This window comes from Ranitomeya imitator, chromosome 10, assembly GCF_032444005.1.
Source record: "Ranitomeya imitator isolate aRanImi1 chromosome 10, aRanImi1.pri, whole genome shotgun sequence".
NCBI classification, from domain to species: domain Eukaryota; kingdom Metazoa; phylum Chordata; class Amphibia; order Anura; family Dendrobatidae; genus Ranitomeya; species Ranitomeya imitator.
This window is the reverse complement of record NC_091291.1, coordinates 96,449,681-96,466,923: the sequence shown is the minus strand read 5'-3', so window position 1 is coordinate 96,466,923 and position 17,243 is coordinate 96,449,681. Positions and strand designations below refer to the sequence as shown.

General features: G+C 45.3%; 1 protein-coding gene across 4 annotated transcripts in view; it reads right to left on the bottom strand.

Moving 5' to 3' along the window:
* Positions 1-2,976: 2,976 nt before the first annotated feature.
* ARHGEF16 (Rho guanine nucleotide exchange factor 16) overlaps positions 2,977-17,243 on the bottom strand; it is a 105,090-nt gene continuing 90,823 nt past the window's right edge. For 3 of the 4 annotated variants that reach the window (XM_069741856.1, XM_069741857.1, XM_069741859.1), the window contains 4 exons: positions 15,215-15,418; positions 13,204-13,280; positions 10,930-11,031; positions 2,977-4,661 (listed from right to left, as the gene is read on the bottom strand). In XM_069741856.1, coding sequence (XP_069597957.1) covers positions 4,522-4,661; positions 10,930-11,031; positions 13,204-13,280; positions 15,215-15,418 — 523 coding nt within the window. In that variant the 3' untranslated portion in view covers positions 2,977-4,521. Of the gene's footprint in view, positions 4,662-10,929; positions 11,296-13,203; positions 13,281-15,214; positions 15,419-17,243 lie in introns of those variants that run through there. The other variant, XM_069741858.1, reaches the window with a different exon arrangement.

The window sequence follows — 17,243 nt, the reverse complement described above, 5'->3', positions numbered from 1 at the left end:
AAATAGTGTGAACATACCCCTAAAGCTGGACTGTGGTAGCATAAAAACACTACTTTAGGCCGGTTTCACACATCAGTGGCTCCGGTACATGAGGTGACAGTTTCCTCACGTACCGGAGACACTGACTCACGTAGACACATTGAAATCAATGTGTCTCTGCACATGTCAGCGTGTTTTCATGGACCGTGTGTCCGTTTGAAAAACACGGAGACATGTCAGTGTTCGTGGGAGCGCACGTATTACACGGACCCATTAAAGTCAATGGGTCCGTGTAAAACACGTACCGCACACGGACGTAGTCCGTGTGCAGTCCATGTGCCATGCAGGAGACAGCGCTACAGTAAGCGCTGTCCCCCCCCACATGGTGCTGAAGCCGCCATTCATATCTTCTCTCCAGCAGCATTCGCTGGAAAGAAGATATGGAAAATCCTTTTTGTTAATTTTTTTTGTGTTTAAAATAAAGATCCCTGTCCCCACCCCCCTCCCACCCCCTGTGCACCCGCCCGCTGTTAATAAAATACTCACCCGGCTCCCTCGCAGTGTCCTCTCCTCACCGCACCTTCTCCTTTATGAGCGGTCACGTGGTGCCGCCCATTACAGTCATGAATATGCGGCTCCACCCCATGTATTTTATTAACAGCAGGCGGGCGCACAGGGGGTGGGAGGGGGGTGGAGACAGGGATCTTTATTTAAAACATAAAAAATCATTTTTTAAAATGTTTTTTCGTATCTTCTTTCCAGCGAACGCTGCTGGAGAGAAAATATGAATGGCGGCTTCAGCACCAGATGCAGGGGACAGGGCTTATCTCTAGCGCTGTCTCCTGCACGCTCCGTGTGGTACCCAGTCGGCACACGTGTGCCACACGGATGGCCTACGTGAGCTCACGGACATGGATAATTCCGGTACCGATTTTTTCGGTACCGGAATTATCTGGACGTGTGAGACTGGCCTTACCACCCGAAACTGCAGAACGTCAATTTTATGACTTTTTTTCCCCCTTTTGTTTTCAGTTCCGGCTTGCAAATACTTAAAGTGAATCCGACATCATGATTTAACCTGTTAAAGTAAAGGTGTGGCCACAATGGCCCTGTTATAACTGATTTGATTTAATGGCTTCCTGTAGTAAAAAAATTGGGTCGAAACTGTGGGTCGATCTCCAGCAAAATGGCGCAGACTGTTGTCATCGTCACCTAGCAGAGATTCCAATCTGCACATGTGCAGTGAGCAGCGCCATTTTGTTTCCTGGTGAAGTCCGTGCCCGAACAGTAGATGTTCCGTACGGATGCCGAACTTTACTGGTCGGGTTCGCCCATCTCTAGTTACGACAGGTTCTCTAAGCAATTACTACTAAGGTACTGCGGCCTGGTATACAGTGTATAGGAAACATGCTCCTGACTGAGAAAGCAAAGGATTTGGAGACTGCCTATAAAAAGTTGTATCACACTGCCATCTAGTGCTGACATTTAGGTATGGCATCATTTGTACATAGAGACATAAATGTATAAAGTGCCCATATGTTCTATCAGTATGGAGGCCAAACACACCAAGTGTGCAAAGCTAGGAGGGATCGCTAATACTAGAGAAGGCAGAAAGGATTCAGAAGGATCTAGATGAGCTTGACAAATGAGCAACCACTAATACAATGGTATTTAACAGGGAGGAATGCAAGATTCTACATCTGGGCAAGAAAATTACATCTACAGAAAGGGAGGACTAGAACTAAGCAACAGCACGTGTTTTATGATATAATCAGATTTTATATAAAATGATTACTTTTATCCACCTATTACACAAAGGGTGCACTGGGTAATATTATTATTTGACATTTTTTTTAACATTGACTGGTGCTCACCTCCATATACTGAAGGAGATAAAGACCTCACAGTAAATTCTTTCCCTATAAGCAGAGATAAAGAAAGTTTGTCATTTAGTATACTGCACCTTAATTCAGCGGAATGTAACACGTCTCGTACTTGCAAATCGCTCCTAATTGTGGTAGTGTGAAAAAAAAAAAGTGGAGTTCAACATTATAAGGAGGAACCAATATGTGACGAGAAGACTCCCTAATAATCATACAAACACCACAATTTTTTGTAGTGGAGTTTTCACAGAAAAACAGATAATAAAAAAATGATGCACTGCTGCCACCTTGTGTTCACTTTTAGATATAGCAGTTCAACATTGCTCCTGTTCACACCTGACCATGATCGTTAAGTGTAACAATTTATTCACTTGATATATTGGACCTCAGGTCTTTAAATGCTGACTTTCTGATTTACTGAACATAAAATTTTTAAGTCTTTATAATTGCAGGCTCATCTGCGCAGCTAGATTGCAAATTCGATGTCCGTTACATATATGGCGAGCCATTCAACTCGCTAGCTCACATGAGTAAAAATTCCAAAAAGAAACTTTTAACAATTGTGGTTTGTATGCAATAAAAAGTTTGCATTATTCCATCAAAACCGACTTATGGTCGAAAAGTGGTAACTTTACCACTCCTCCTAGGTGATGCAGCATTTTATATAAAGATGGAATAATTATTAAAAAAAAAATAATAATAATTGCACACGAGTTACCATTGTAAAACTTTCTTTGTTTAAATACTTAGCAAGTGCAGCAATCAGAGCTGTAGGGTAAAGCACGGTGGATGGAAAGATCACTGCACTGAAGTTGCTGATAACTGTGCCCTGACGGAGCGAAGGTAAAGAGCAGTGAAACATAGAAGAATCGTATATATAACGGCAGATCAGCACTTACATTTCGGCAGTTTCCAGCGCTTTCCTCTCCGGTATCCCGATGACCTTCATACAGCCGTCACCTCTGTCCAAATCTCCATCAATGATATACATATAACACAGACGCATGAATATGTGTATACAAGCAGTGACAGCAATGGATACCGCATACCCACAAACCTACATGGGGCGCCACCGCTATAAAGGTTATTAACGCCATATTAATGGAAGCTTCAGTTATCGTTTTTGATACATCTGTTTTTATTTAAAGGATTTTACGTACATGGGTTGAAAACAAATTCTACATAAACAACATAAACAAAAGTAGGACGACCAGGAGGAATTTCAAGTCATGAAATCGGGGACCGTAGACAAACTCCATCACCGGCTGAAAGCAAACCAGTTTAATAATGCAGCAGTGTCACGAGCCACCACTAGAGGGAGCTCCCTGCATACATTCGGCGCTATAATACAACAGTATGCAGTAAGCTCATTAGCTCCCTCTAGTGGTGGCTGTGGGCATAAACATTTAAAAACATGTTTTTTTTTTCATATTTCATCGCCCGTATAATTACAAGCAGAGCAAAATCCTGAGACCCCCATCAATCACTCAATAGACCCCTGAACAGTGTGCCCGGAGTACAGATTCAATGGATGAGATTAGTTACAAAGCCTATTGACTTCTATTGAATTCTATGTGCCCTCCGGTCCCTGAGCTGCACTATGAATGGGGTGGGGGGCTAGGATATAAGCAATTGGTGGGGGTTTTCAGTGCACAGACCCCCGCTGATCTGCTTGTAATTAAGGGAAATAAAAACTGATAAAAAGTATTAGAAAGTTGTATTTCTTCCGCAGAGAGTAAATGTTAGAATAACTAAATCTAACATACAAAAGGTGGACATTGTCTCATTACTAATGAACAAAACAAAAGCACCCCCGTCTTTAGATATTAATGTGTCTATAGGGCCTGGGAGACCCTCACCGAGGAGCGGCCATGCAGGTAATATGGGGTTGGATGCTTTCTAAATGTACAGGAATGAGAGAAGAGGGGGAGGAAGGAATATTAACACAGACCAAGTCATACCCAGAGACTATAAGCGTTTGATGCCATGTAAGGTGGGAGATAACGAGCCTCACACCCCTGAAATAAGCCTCTAACGTGGGTGGGGGGCTAGAATCCTCCACCATTGTATAGGAAGTGATGGGAGATGGAGCGGACAATTGCGGTGTAATAACACGGACACAATCTGTATTTACTCCACACTGATTCTATCAAACGTGTAAATATTTACAAATAAATGAGAAGATCCATGGAAGATTCCTATCGGAGGCGGAGAGCGAGCGTCCATCACTGGCAACGTGCCATTCATCATGGATCCGTACAAGGCGCACAGACTTTGGCAACACGACAAAATACATTTACATTTTTATGTTAAAAAAAAAAAAACATTAAAAAGTACAAAAAAAGAAACCTTGAAAAATGCAAAAATATAATTTGAAAACAAAATACTTTTAAGAATGCGGCTATCGGATAACGAGGATCCCAGCAGGACTGTATACACCAGAGGGTCTCCGCCGGAGGGCGAGTGGGGGGTGCAGCACCGAGTCCAGTCCTGGGAGAGTAAGTTTGCAGAATTCTTCACGTATAGATTAAACTGTGAAAACGTTTGGCGGAGTTCCGTGAACAGGAATGACATTCCTCCGGAGATTGTGAGCACAACGCCTCGCGGAGAAGCACCGATGGTGATGGTCGTGTTACCGTCTGGTCTCCTCGCGCTTCGTCTACACGTCGGTCTCAATCCTCAGTCTCTCCATCCGTTTCACATTACGTTCCACCGCCACCTGGCTAGTGATTTCCTTGGCACAACCTTGAGGAAACCAGCCCCTCTCCCCATCTCGTAATCTCTCCCCCTGATACCAACCTGAAAAAAAAAAAAAGGATTTACATCAATTAATTGTCAGATCTCCATCTTCAAAGTGGATCAGCACTCGTGTGCCAAACCGGGAGAATCCAGAATGTATACTGCACGGTGTGTTCTGAAAAGGAAGCAGTCAATAGGTTTGTTCCACTTACAAAGCAGCCCCCGATTCTAGTCATGTGTCACTTACTGGGCTGCTTGCTGCAGTTTTGATAAAAATCACAGTTTTAATCAGCAGGAGATTATCACTGGAGGACTAGTAAACTGCTGCCAGGTAGTCCTCCATAGTCATGAGCTCACCACTGATTGGCAGATACCTGCCACAGCCAAATGGTTCACCAGGAGTTTCCAAGAGGGAGCTGTTATGGCTGGCAATCAGGCAACACAGCGTGCAGTAATCAGCGCACATACAGAGATCTGGCAATAACCAAAAACAATAGGACGAGCTCTGAGACGTGGAATCTCTGTAGACTGCAGTACCTAATCTATCCTCACACAACTATAAGCAGCAGTGGATTGCGCCTATCACTACCTATGCAACTCGGCACTGCCTGAGGAGCTGACTAGCCTGAAGATAGAAATACAAGCCTGACTTACCTCAGAGAAATACCCCAAAGGAATAGGCAGCCCCCCACATATAATGACTGTTAGCAAGATGAAAAGACAAACGTAGGAATGAAATAGATTCAGCAAAGTGAGGCCCGATATTCTAGACAGAGCGAGGATAGCAAAGAGAACTATGCAGTCTACAAAAAACCCTAAAACGAAAACCACGCAAAGGGGCAAAAAGACCCACCGTGCCGAACTAACAGCACGGCGGTGCACCCCCTTGCTTCTCAGAGCTTCCAGCAAAAGTTAATAGCAAGCTGGACAGAAAAAACAGAAAACAAACCAGAAGCACTTATCTAGCAGAGCAGCAGGCCCAAGGAAAGATGCAGTAGCTCAGATCCAACACTGGAACATTGACAAGGAGCAAGGAAGACAGACTCAGGTGGAGCTAAATAGCAAGGCAGCCAACGAGCTCACCAAAACACCTGAGGGAGGAAGCCCAGAGACTGCAATACCACTTGTGACCACAGAAGTGAACTCAGCCACAGAATTCACAACAGTACCCCCCCCCCTTGAGGAGGGGTCACCGAACCCTCACCAGAACCCCCAGGCCGACCAGGATGAACCATATGAAAGGCACGAACAAGATCTGGGGCATGGACATCAGAGGCAAAAACCCAGGAATTATCTTCCTGAGCATAACCCTTCCATTTGACCAGATACTGGAGTTTCCGTCTAGAGACACGAGAATCCAAAATCTTCTCCACAATATACTCCAATTCCCCCTCCACCAAAACAGGGGCAGGAGGCTCCACAGATGGAACCATAGGTGCCACGTATCTCCTCAACAACGACCTATGGAATACATTATGTATGGAAAAGGAGTCTGGGAGGGTCAGACGAAAAGACACCGGATTGAGAATCTCAGAAATCCTATACGGACCAATAAAACGAGGTTTAAATTTAGGAGAGGAAACCTTCATAGGAATATGACGAGAAGATAACCAAACCAGATCCCCAACACGAAGTCGGGGTCCCACACGGCGTCTGCGATTAGCGAAAAGCTGAGCCTTCTCCTGGGACAAGGTCAAATTGTCCACTACCTGAGTCCAGATCTGCTGCAACCTGTCCACCACAGAATCCACACCAGGACAGTCCGAAGACTCAACCTGTCCTGAAGAGAAACGAGGATGGAACCCAGAATTGCAGAAAAATGGAGAGACCAAGGTAGCCGAGCTGGCCCGATTATTAAGGGCGAACTCAGCCAACGGCAAAAATGACACCCAATCATCCTGGTCAGCGGAAACAAAACATCTCAGATATGTTTCCAAGGTCTGATTGGTTCATTCGGTTTGGCCATTAGTCTGAGGATGGAAGGCCGAGGAGAAAGATAGGTCAATGCCCATCCTACCACAAAAGGCTCGCCAGAACCTCGAGACAAACTGGGAACCTCTGTCAGAAACAATATTCTCAGGAATGCCATGCAAACGAACCACATGCTGGAAGAACAAAGGCACCAAATCAGAGGAGGAAGGCAATTTAACCAAGGGCACCAGATGGACCATTTTAGAAAAGCGATCACAGACCACCCAAATGACCGACATTTTTTGAGAAACGGGAAGGTCAGAAATGAAATCCATCGAAATATGTGTCCAAGGCCTCTTCGGGACCGGCAAGGGCAAAAGCAACCCACTGGCACGTGAACAGCAGGGCTTAGCCCTAGCACAAATTCCACAGGACTGCACAAAAGCACGCACATCCCGTGACAGAGACGGCCACCAGAAGGATCTAGCAACCAACTCCTTGGTACCAAAGATTCCTGGATGACCGGCCAGCACCGAACAATGAAGTTCAGAGATAACTTTACTAGTCCACCTATCAGGGACGAACAGTTTCTCGGCCGGACAACGATCAGGTTTATTAGCCTGAAATTTCTGCAACACTCTCCGCAAATCAGGGGAGATGGCAGACACAATGACTCCTTCCTTGAGGATACTCGCCGGCTCAGATAACCCCGGAGAGTCGGGCACAAAACTCCTAGACAGAGCATCCGCCTTCACATTTTTAGAGCCCGGAAGGTATGAAATCACAAAATCAAAACGAGCAAAAAACAACGACCAACGGGCCTGTCTAGGATTCAAGCGCTTGGCAGACTCAAGATAAGTAAGGTTCTTATGATCAGTCAAAACCACCACGCGATGCTTAGCACCCTCAAGCCAATGACGCCACTCCTCGAATGCCCACTTCATGGCCAGCAACTCTCGGTTGCCCACATCATAATTACGCTCAGCAGCAGAAAATTTCCTGGAAAAGAAAGCACATGGTTTGAACACTGAGCAACCAGAACCTCTCTGTGACAAAACCGCCCCTGCACCAATCTCAGAAGCATCAACCTCGACCTGGAACGGAAGAGAAACATCAGGTTGACACAACACAGGGGCACAGCAAAAACGACGCTTCAACTCCTGAAAAGCTTCCACGGCAGCAGAAGACCAATTAACCAAATCAGCACCCTTCTTGGTCAAATCGGTCAATGGTCTGGCAATGCTAGAAAAATTACAGATGAAGCGACGATAAAAATTAGCAAAGCCCAGGAATTTCTGCAGACTTTTTAGAGATGTCGGCTGAGTCCAATCCTGGATGGCCTGAACCTTAACCGGATCCATCTCGATAGTAGAAGGGGAAAAGATGAACCCCAAAAATGAAACTTTCTGCACACCGAAGAGACACTTTGATCCCTTCACAAACAAAGAATTAGCACGCAGTACCTGGAAAACCATTCTGACTTGCTTCACATGAGACTCCCAATCATCCGAGAAGATCAAAATGTCATCCAAGTAAACAATCAGGAATTTATCCAGATACTCACGGAAAATGTCATGCATAAAAGACTGAAAAACAGATGGAGCATTGGCAAGTCCGAACGGCATCACCAGATACTCAAAATGACCCTCGGGCGTATTAAATGCCGTTTTCCATTCATCTCCCTGCCTGATTCTCACCAGATTATACGCACCACGAAGATCAATCTTAGTAAACCAACTAGCCCCCTTAATCCGAGCAAACAAGTCAGAAATCAATGGCAAGGGATACTGAAACTTAACAGTGATCTCATTAAGAAGGCGGTAATCAATACACGGTCTTAGCGAACCATCCTTCTTGGCTACAAAAAAGAACCCTGCTCCCAATGGTGACGACGATGGGCGAATATGTCCCTTCTCCAGGGACTCCTTCACATAACTGCGCATAGCGGTGTGTTCAGGTACGGACAAATTAAATAAACGACCCTTAGGGAATTTACTACCAGGAATCAAATCGATAGCACAATCACAATTCCTATGCGGAGGTAGGGCATCAGACTTGGACTCTACAAATACATCCTGAAAGTCCGACAAGAACTCTGGGATGTCAGAAGGAATGGATGACGAAATAGACAAAAATGGAACATCACCATGTACTCCCTGACAACCCCAGCTGGTTACCGACATAGAGTTCCAATCCAATACTGGATTATGGGTTTGCAGCCATGGCAACCCCAACACGACCACATCATGCAAATTATGCAGTACCAGAAAGCGAATAACTTCCTGATGTGCAGGAGCCATGCACATGGTCAGCTGGGCCCAGTACTGAGGCTTATTCTTGGCCAAAGGTGTAGCATCAATTCCTCTCAACGGAATAGGACACCGCAAAGGCTCCAAGAAAAATCCACAACGTTTAGCATAATCCAAATCCATCAGATTCAGGGCAGCGCCTGAATCCACAAACGCCATGACAGAATACGATGACAAAGAGCACATTAAGGTAATGGACAAAAGGAATTTGGACTGTACAGTACCAATAACGGCAGAGCTATCGAACCGCCTAGTGCGTTTAGGACAATTAGAAATAGCATGAGTAGAATCACCACAATAGAAACACAGTCTGTTCAGACGTCTGTGTTCTTGCCGTTCTACTTTAGTCATAGTCCTGTCGCACTGCATAGGCTCAAATTTACTCTCAGACAATACCGCCAGATGGTGCACAGATTTACGCTCGCGCAAGCGACGACCGATCTGAATGGCCAAGGACATAGACTCATTCAAACCAGCAGGCATAGGAAATCCCACCATTACATCCTTAAGAGCTTCAGAGAGACCCTTTCTGAACAAAGCCGCTAGTGCAGATTCATTCCACAGAGTGAGTACTGACCACTTCCTAAATTTCTGACAATATACTTCTACATCATCCTGACCCTGGCATAAAGCCAGCAGATTTTTCTCAGCCTGATCCACTGAATTAGGCTCATCGTAAAGCAATCCCAGCGCCTGGAAAAATGCATCAACATTACTCAATGCAGAATCTCCTGGTGCAAGAGAAAACGCCCAGTCCTGTGGGTCGCCGCGCAAAAAAGAAATAATAATCAAAACCTGTTGAATAGGATTACCAGAAGAATGAGGTTTCAAGGCCAAAAATAGCTTACAATTATTTCTGAAGCTCAGGAACTTAGTTCTGTCACCAAAAAACAAATCAGGAATCGGAATTCTTGGTTCTAGCATCGATTTCTGATCAATAGTATCTTGAATCTTTTGTACATTTACAACGAGATTATCCATTGAGGAGCACAGAGCCTGAATATCCATGTCCACAGCTGTGTCCTGAAGCACTCTAATGTCTAGGGGAAAAAAAAGACTGAAGACAGAGCTAAGAAAAAAAAATGATGTCAGGATTTCTTTTTTCCCTCTATTGGGAATCATTGGTGTGGCTCCTTGTACTGTTATGGCTGGCAATCAGGCAACACAGCGTGCAGTAATCAGCGCACATACAGAGATCTGGCAATAACCAAAAAAATAATAGGACGAGCTCTGAGACGTGGAATCTCTGTAGACTGCAGTACCTGATCTATCCTCACACAACTATAAGCAGCAGTGGATTGCGCCTATCACTACCTATGCAACTCGGCACTGCCTGAGGAGCTGACTAGCCTGAAGATAGAAATACAAGCCTGACTTACCTCAGAGAAATACCCCAAAGGAATAGGCAGCCCCCCACATATAATGACTGTTAGCAAGATGAAAAGACAAACGTAGGAATGAAATAGATTCAGCAAAGTGAGGCCCGATATTCTAGACAGAGCGAGGATAGCAAAGAGAACTATGCAGTCTACAAAAAACCCTAAAACGAAAACCACGCAAAGGGGCAAAAAGACCCACCGTGCCGAACTAACAGCACGGCGGTGCACCCCTTTGCTTCTCAGAGCTTCCAGCAAAAGTTAATAGCAAGCTGGACAGAAAAAACAGAAAACAAACTAGAAGCACTTATCTAGCAGAGCAGCAGGCCCAAGGAAAGATGCAGTAGCTCAGATCCAACACTGGAACATTGACAAGGAGCAAGGAAGACAGCCTCAGGTGGAGCTAAATAGCAAGGCAGCCAACGAGCTCACCAAAACACCTGAGGGAGGAAGCCCAGAGACTGCAATACCACTTGTGACCACAGAAGTGAACTCAGCCACAGAATTCACAACAGGGAGCGGGCAGAGCACATGCCCCATATTCAAAGTGAAGACAAGTGAGGGACCCCAGAAATCTATGCAGAAGATGGAAGCTTTGTGACGTGAATGAAGGCCTAGTTATTAGTCTAAAAACTCCGAGAACACTTTTCTTCACCCCATCCCGACCCACAGTGCCAGAACCAGCGCCTCCTGGTCAGATCAGTGAATCCCCCCCACTGGCCATATTATTACCATCTGCCTCCTGAAGGACCAAAACCACATCAGCTTGCTGGAGCGAGACTTCATCGGCCTGCTTAGCCATATACGCCTTTGTGATTTCAACTTGACGCAACCCTAAAAACAGAAGAAAAGACTCCGTAAAATGACCAATTTAAAGGTAAAGAAAAAAGGCTGAAAATGTGGGCTCTTTGGAGAAGAATCTTTATATTGAAGGACGGCCTTCTAGACTGTCCTGGGACGATGGTTCAGCCCGAGTCCTCATTCACACATCCGATTTTCTCATACGCGAGCCATGCATGGTTTTCACAGACCGCACTTGTACCTGGGATAGCCTAAGGAGCCATTCACATGTCCAAGATTTTTCACGGACAGAACTGTCTGCGGAAAATCGACAGAGAGACGTCCAATTTTGGTAATGGAAGTCTATGGGGACGGGCACATTGGAGAAGGTGGAGAAAGCTTTCTTCTTCCTCTCCACGCACCAGAAAAACTGACAACATTTGGAGCAAAGTCTGATCTCATGTGAGAAGTACGGACGTCTGAATGAGACCTGGCTCAGATATAATGCAGCCCATTTTTGGTTTGGTTTTTGCCCTTTTTCTTTCTAAGGCTGGTTTCACATTTGCGTTTTTTGCCGCTGCATTTTAGCGCAAAAAAACGCATGCATTTTTTTGCATGCGTTTTGACGATGCATGCGTCGTTTCTATGCTTGCATTTTGTTGCGGAAATGCAACATGTAGTAATTTCTAGAGGTTTTTTTTGCCGCAAAAAAACGTATTGCTGTCTATGTAAACGCATGCGTTTTTAAGCACATGCGTTTGCTTGCGTTTTTAAACGCATGAATTTCAATAGAAAAACACAAGAATACAGACTGATAAGCCACCCCCTAACCCTAACGGGATCCTAACCCTAGCCCTAACCCTAAAGGTATCCTAACCATAACCCTAACCCTAGGGATCCTAACCATAACCCTAACCCTAAAGGGATCCTAACCCTAACCCTAAAGGGATCCTAACCCTAGCCCTAACCCTAAAGGTATCCTAACCATAACCCTAACCCTAAAGGGATCCTAACCCTAACCCTAAAGGGATCCTAACCATAACCCTAACCCTAAAGGGATCCTAACCCTAAAGGGATCCTAACCCTAGCCCTAATCCTAAAGGTATCCTAACCATAACCCTAACCCTAAAGGGATCCTAACCCTAACCCTAGGGATCCTAACCCTAGGGATCCTAACCCTAGGGATCCTAACCCTAGGGATCCTAACCCTAAACCTAGGGATCCTAACCCTAGGGATCCTAACCCTAACCATTTCTGTTTATAGTGGGTTTTCTAGTTGATTTTGATGATTGGCATCTGTCACACACTTCTCATCATGCATTTCAAAAACGCAAACGCAGGAAAAAACGCATGTAAACGCGTCAAAACGGCGCTTTTTTTTACCACATGAAAAAACGCATGCGTCTAAAAAACACAGCGTTTGCACGCGTTTACAGACTTTTTTTCACCACCTGCGTTTGCATTTAAAACGCTGCGTTTTTAAACGCAAATGTGAAACTAGCCTTATCTGCAGAAAATGAAAATGAGTACGGAAACTATAGGCAAGTGGCCATCGATGATCTGCTTTTCTCCATCGTTCGAACGTGAAGTTCTACCGATTGGCTCATTAATACTCCATTTGGCTACACATAAATAGCCATTTTAATTCCTACAGGGCACATGACCTAAATGTTATGTTATTAAGCCATAGAATTCACTACGCGGCAATCTCCCCGATTTCTGATGATTTTTGGTTTAAGATACAGTAAATGGAATTTCCAGGTCATTAGGTGCCAAATAACAGAGTTAAAAACAATAAGGTTAATACATAAATGTGAACACATTGGTAAAATAATCCTCTTTTTAAAGGTAATTTAGGAAAACCAAGAAGGCAGCAAGGATTGAATTACTTAATGGCTTATGGTTACTTACTAAACTGATCGATTGTGGGAAGAGAGAAAGTAAAGGAATAAAGTACAACAGAGCTATAAGTAGCGAGAAGATTATTGATCCGAGAGGTTAAACCCCAACTGCTGAAGCTCCACATCCCCAGCTCCTTCCTCACAGCCAGAGGTAATGATACCTATAGATGCCACTAGGGGGAGCTGATGGATTCATACAGCTCTCAATGAGCGCCCCCTAGTGGTGCCTGCTGGTAGGCAGAATCTTCTACTTTACTATGGAGGGAGATTTGTAGCTCTGTATTGGAAAAAAGAAGCTTTTGTTGCTAGGGTGTGGCATCCTCACCTGCCGTCTTGGATCTGCTGTATCGCTTACTTTCTTCCTTTACCTGGAGGGCTGTGATCCATCTCGCTCGGTCACTTCTGCAAAGCGAATACATATAAGGCTATCAGAAAAACGAACAATCCTAGATCATTCACATGGCGGGGAGTGAACCTGGACGACAACTGGACTGTAAATCAGGGTATATCCAAAGTGTGGAGATTGGGGGTTTACATGACTCTTGTACTAGTACGAGCCAAATCCTCAAAGGTTGTTTTTAAAGGGGCGGTCAGCACAGAACGACTAATCACACCAAATACAGGCGCTCTGTGCATCACGGTGGGACCAATCCTTTATATACACCTTCCCACCTGTGGTAGAGGAGAGCAGAGACTGATGGGAAGCTAGCAGGTGGGAAGGCATATATAAAGGATTGGCCCCACCATGATGCACCTTTAAATTGCATGTGTTGCAAAACTACAACTCCCCACATGCTCTGAAAGTGTCAAGAGTTGTAGTTTTGCAATAGCCATGGATACATATAATGGATAAAAACATCCACCAAAAAATAACCACAAACCACCACATCTAAAACAACCAAGAACCATCACGACTAACTACCAACACAAAAAAAACACCAAAATCAACCACACAATCCAAGAACCAACACCACTACCATCATCACCACCATTAGGAATCAAAATCATTATTAAATTAAAGCTTTACGTCACATCCTTTTTAGGTAAAGTAAGAGCAAGATCATGGCCACTCATCTGCAGAATTGGCCAATTCGAAGCATCGCTGCTCCCACACCCACTAAGAACCACTTACAGGGCGTCACCCACTAAGAACCACTTACAGGGTGTCACCCGCTAAGAACCACTTACAGGGCGTCACCCGCTAAAAACCACTTACAGGGCGTCACCCGCTAAGAACCACTTACAGGGCGTCACCCGCTAAGAACCACTTACAGGGCGTCACCCGCTAAGAACCACTTACAGGGCGTCACCCGCCAAGAACCACCTACAGGGTGTCACCCACTAAGAACCACCTACAGGGTGTCACCCACTAAGAACCACCTACAGGGTGTCACCCACTAAGAACCACCTACAGGATGTCACCCACTAAGAACCACTTACAGGATGTCACCCACTAAGAACCACTTACAGGGTGTCACCCACTAAGAACCACTTACAGGATGTCACCCTCTAAGAACCACTTACAGGATGTCACCCACTAAGAACCACTTACAGGATGTCACCCACTAAGAACCACTTACAGGGTGTCACCCACTAAGAACCACTTACAGGGTGTCACCCACCAAGAACCACTTACAGGGTGTCACCCACCAAGAACCACCTACAGGGTGTCACCCACTAAGAACCACCTACAGGGTGTCACCCACTAAGAACCACTTACAGGATGTCACCCACTAAGAACCACTTACAGGGTGTCACCCACTAAGAACCACTTACAGGATGTCACCCACTAAGAACCACTTACAGGTTGTCACCCACTAAGAACCACTTACAGGGTGTCACCCACTAAGAACCACTTACAGGGTCTCACCCACTAAGAACCACTTACAGGATGTCACCCACTAAGAACCACTTACAGGGTGTCACCCACCAAGAACCACCTACAGGGTGTCACCCACTAAGAACCACCTACAGGGTGTCACCCACTAAGAACCACTTACAGGATGTCACCCACTAAGAACCACTTACAGGGTGTCACCCACTAAGAACCACTTACAGGATGTCACCCACTAAGAACCACTTACAGGTTGTCACCCACTAAGAACCACTTACAGGGTGTCACCCACTAAGAACCACTTACAGGGTCTCACCCACTAAGAACCACTTACAGGATGTCACCCACTAAGTACCACTTACAGGGTGTCACCCACTAAGAACCACTTACAGAATGTCACCCACTAAGAACCACTTACAGGATGTTACCCACTAAGTACCACTTACAGGATGTCACCCACTAAGAACCACTTACAGGATGTTACCCACTAAGTACCACTTACAGGGTGTCGGCTGCTAGCACAATTTGCTCCTGTCGCACTTCAGCGTTGATGGATTTTCTCATTATGACTTGAAATATAAATGGCCCCGTTGGACTCCGGTTACCAGCTTTTGAGGACCCAGACATCTGGTTGTCTCCATTTTCAAACATATCAACTTCATATTGCTCAGTCTTCACATAGTCCGTCACCATGTAACTCTCCTCACTGTATAGAATATATAATAATTTATTAGAACCAAAGAATTATCTAGATAGATCAGGTAAAAAAAAAAAAAAAACGTTATAAGAACTGTAGCACAGAATGACTGTTCAAACCAAGCACGTGTCATGCCTGGGCCAACCAACCAATAATAGCACCTTCCCAAGTTCTTGTTTTCCATATATCTCATCCCTTCAGGTGGAAAGGTGTGCATAACAAATTGGCCTCGCCATGGTGCACCGAGTGTCTGTACTTGGTTTGGACAGTCATTCTGTGCTCACAGACTCCCTTTAAAACGCAGGAACAAGAGTTGTGCTTGAAGGTTATTGCAGGGAAAAAGGGGCTATCACTGCTCAGAACAAGCCTCTTACGAGTCCGATCTACTTGAAGGGGGCTGGCTGTTTGACCCAGTGCAATGTACTAGCTAAGCCAGACTCCTTATTAGAGGTTGAAGGGAGCAGTCTTACCTACTGCCCAAAGCCTGACAGCCAGCCCCCTTTAGAGCACTTCACTAGTCAAGTGCCAGTGTAAGCTGGCACTGGACAGTAGTCGTGTAAGTGGGCCGCCTCTTCCACGCCAGGACCAATTACAGAAAAATTAGTGTTGTGGATGTGCATGTGCGACATTATTCCTGAATCGGATACCTCCCCCCGCCTATTCTGACACACTTGGTGCAGTAACCGCTCTCTTTAACCCTTTCAATCAGGAAGCTAGACCAATTCTTACAAGGTCCATTTTATGCACGGCCAAACTGGTGATCAGGGGATAACAGGTTATGCATTCTCCATCGCCTTCCATACAATACACCGGATCCTTCCCCGGAGTTACAGTTAGCATTTTATTCCTGGCAACAGGTACAGCAAAGGAATGGGGAGCAGTTTCAAATGCCTGCAATTTCCTAGATCTAGGGTCATATGGGTCCAGGTGTGTCACTATGGCCCAGATACCCTGTGCCCTTGCTTAGATTAGTCCCAGGAGCTGCTCGTAGAGTCATTGCTCCCCGTGATGAACCCACAGTAGGGAGCTACCTTTTTCCCTTAAAGGCCCCCTTTTCGGCTGGACAGTATGATTTTTGGACATGTAAGCCCTTTTCTTGCAGAGGTCCCCCCTTGCCTGTGATATCCTACCACCTCTGTAACTAGTCCCTCCTCATGCTGAGCCTTGTATATTCCACCACTGGTCCATCTGTGCTTTCCCTTTTCACCTCCTCTCCAACAGCAACTCCCTTACTTCCTATATCCCTAAAAAAAAAAAAAAAAACACTATTCCCCACTGGGAATCCACTCCCTCCAGGGGCCAGCCTTGCAGTTAACCCTGCAGGAACCTGACAGACCACGGCTACAGGGATGCGTAGTTTTTATAACAATTAGGGCTCCTTTCCACTTGCAAGATAAACGTCCGAGTCTCGCATGTGAAAACCAAGCTGTGGCGCCAGCACTTCAGAGCGGAGATTGCGGCTGCATAGCAATACATGGAGCCGCACGCTCCACTCCCAAGTGCCGGCGCCACAGCTTGGTTTTCACATGCGAGACACGGACATTTATCTCGCAAGTGGAAAGGAGCCCTTAAGAGAATAAAACATTTTTAACATTCACATAAATGACTTCATAGGAGGGACATAAAGGCCTGTCCACCCTCTTACACCAACATGGAGGATTACGGTAATTTTGTGTTGGAATAAACCCGGGAGAGCAGCGGGTCCAGTGGTGAAGCTGCGACGCTCCATTTATACAAGCTTATATTTGGCTGGACAACCACTTTAAGACATTAACAGAGTTTTGTATGGATATCCGAGCAGAGCTGGACCAGCACCAACATCTCACTGGGATAT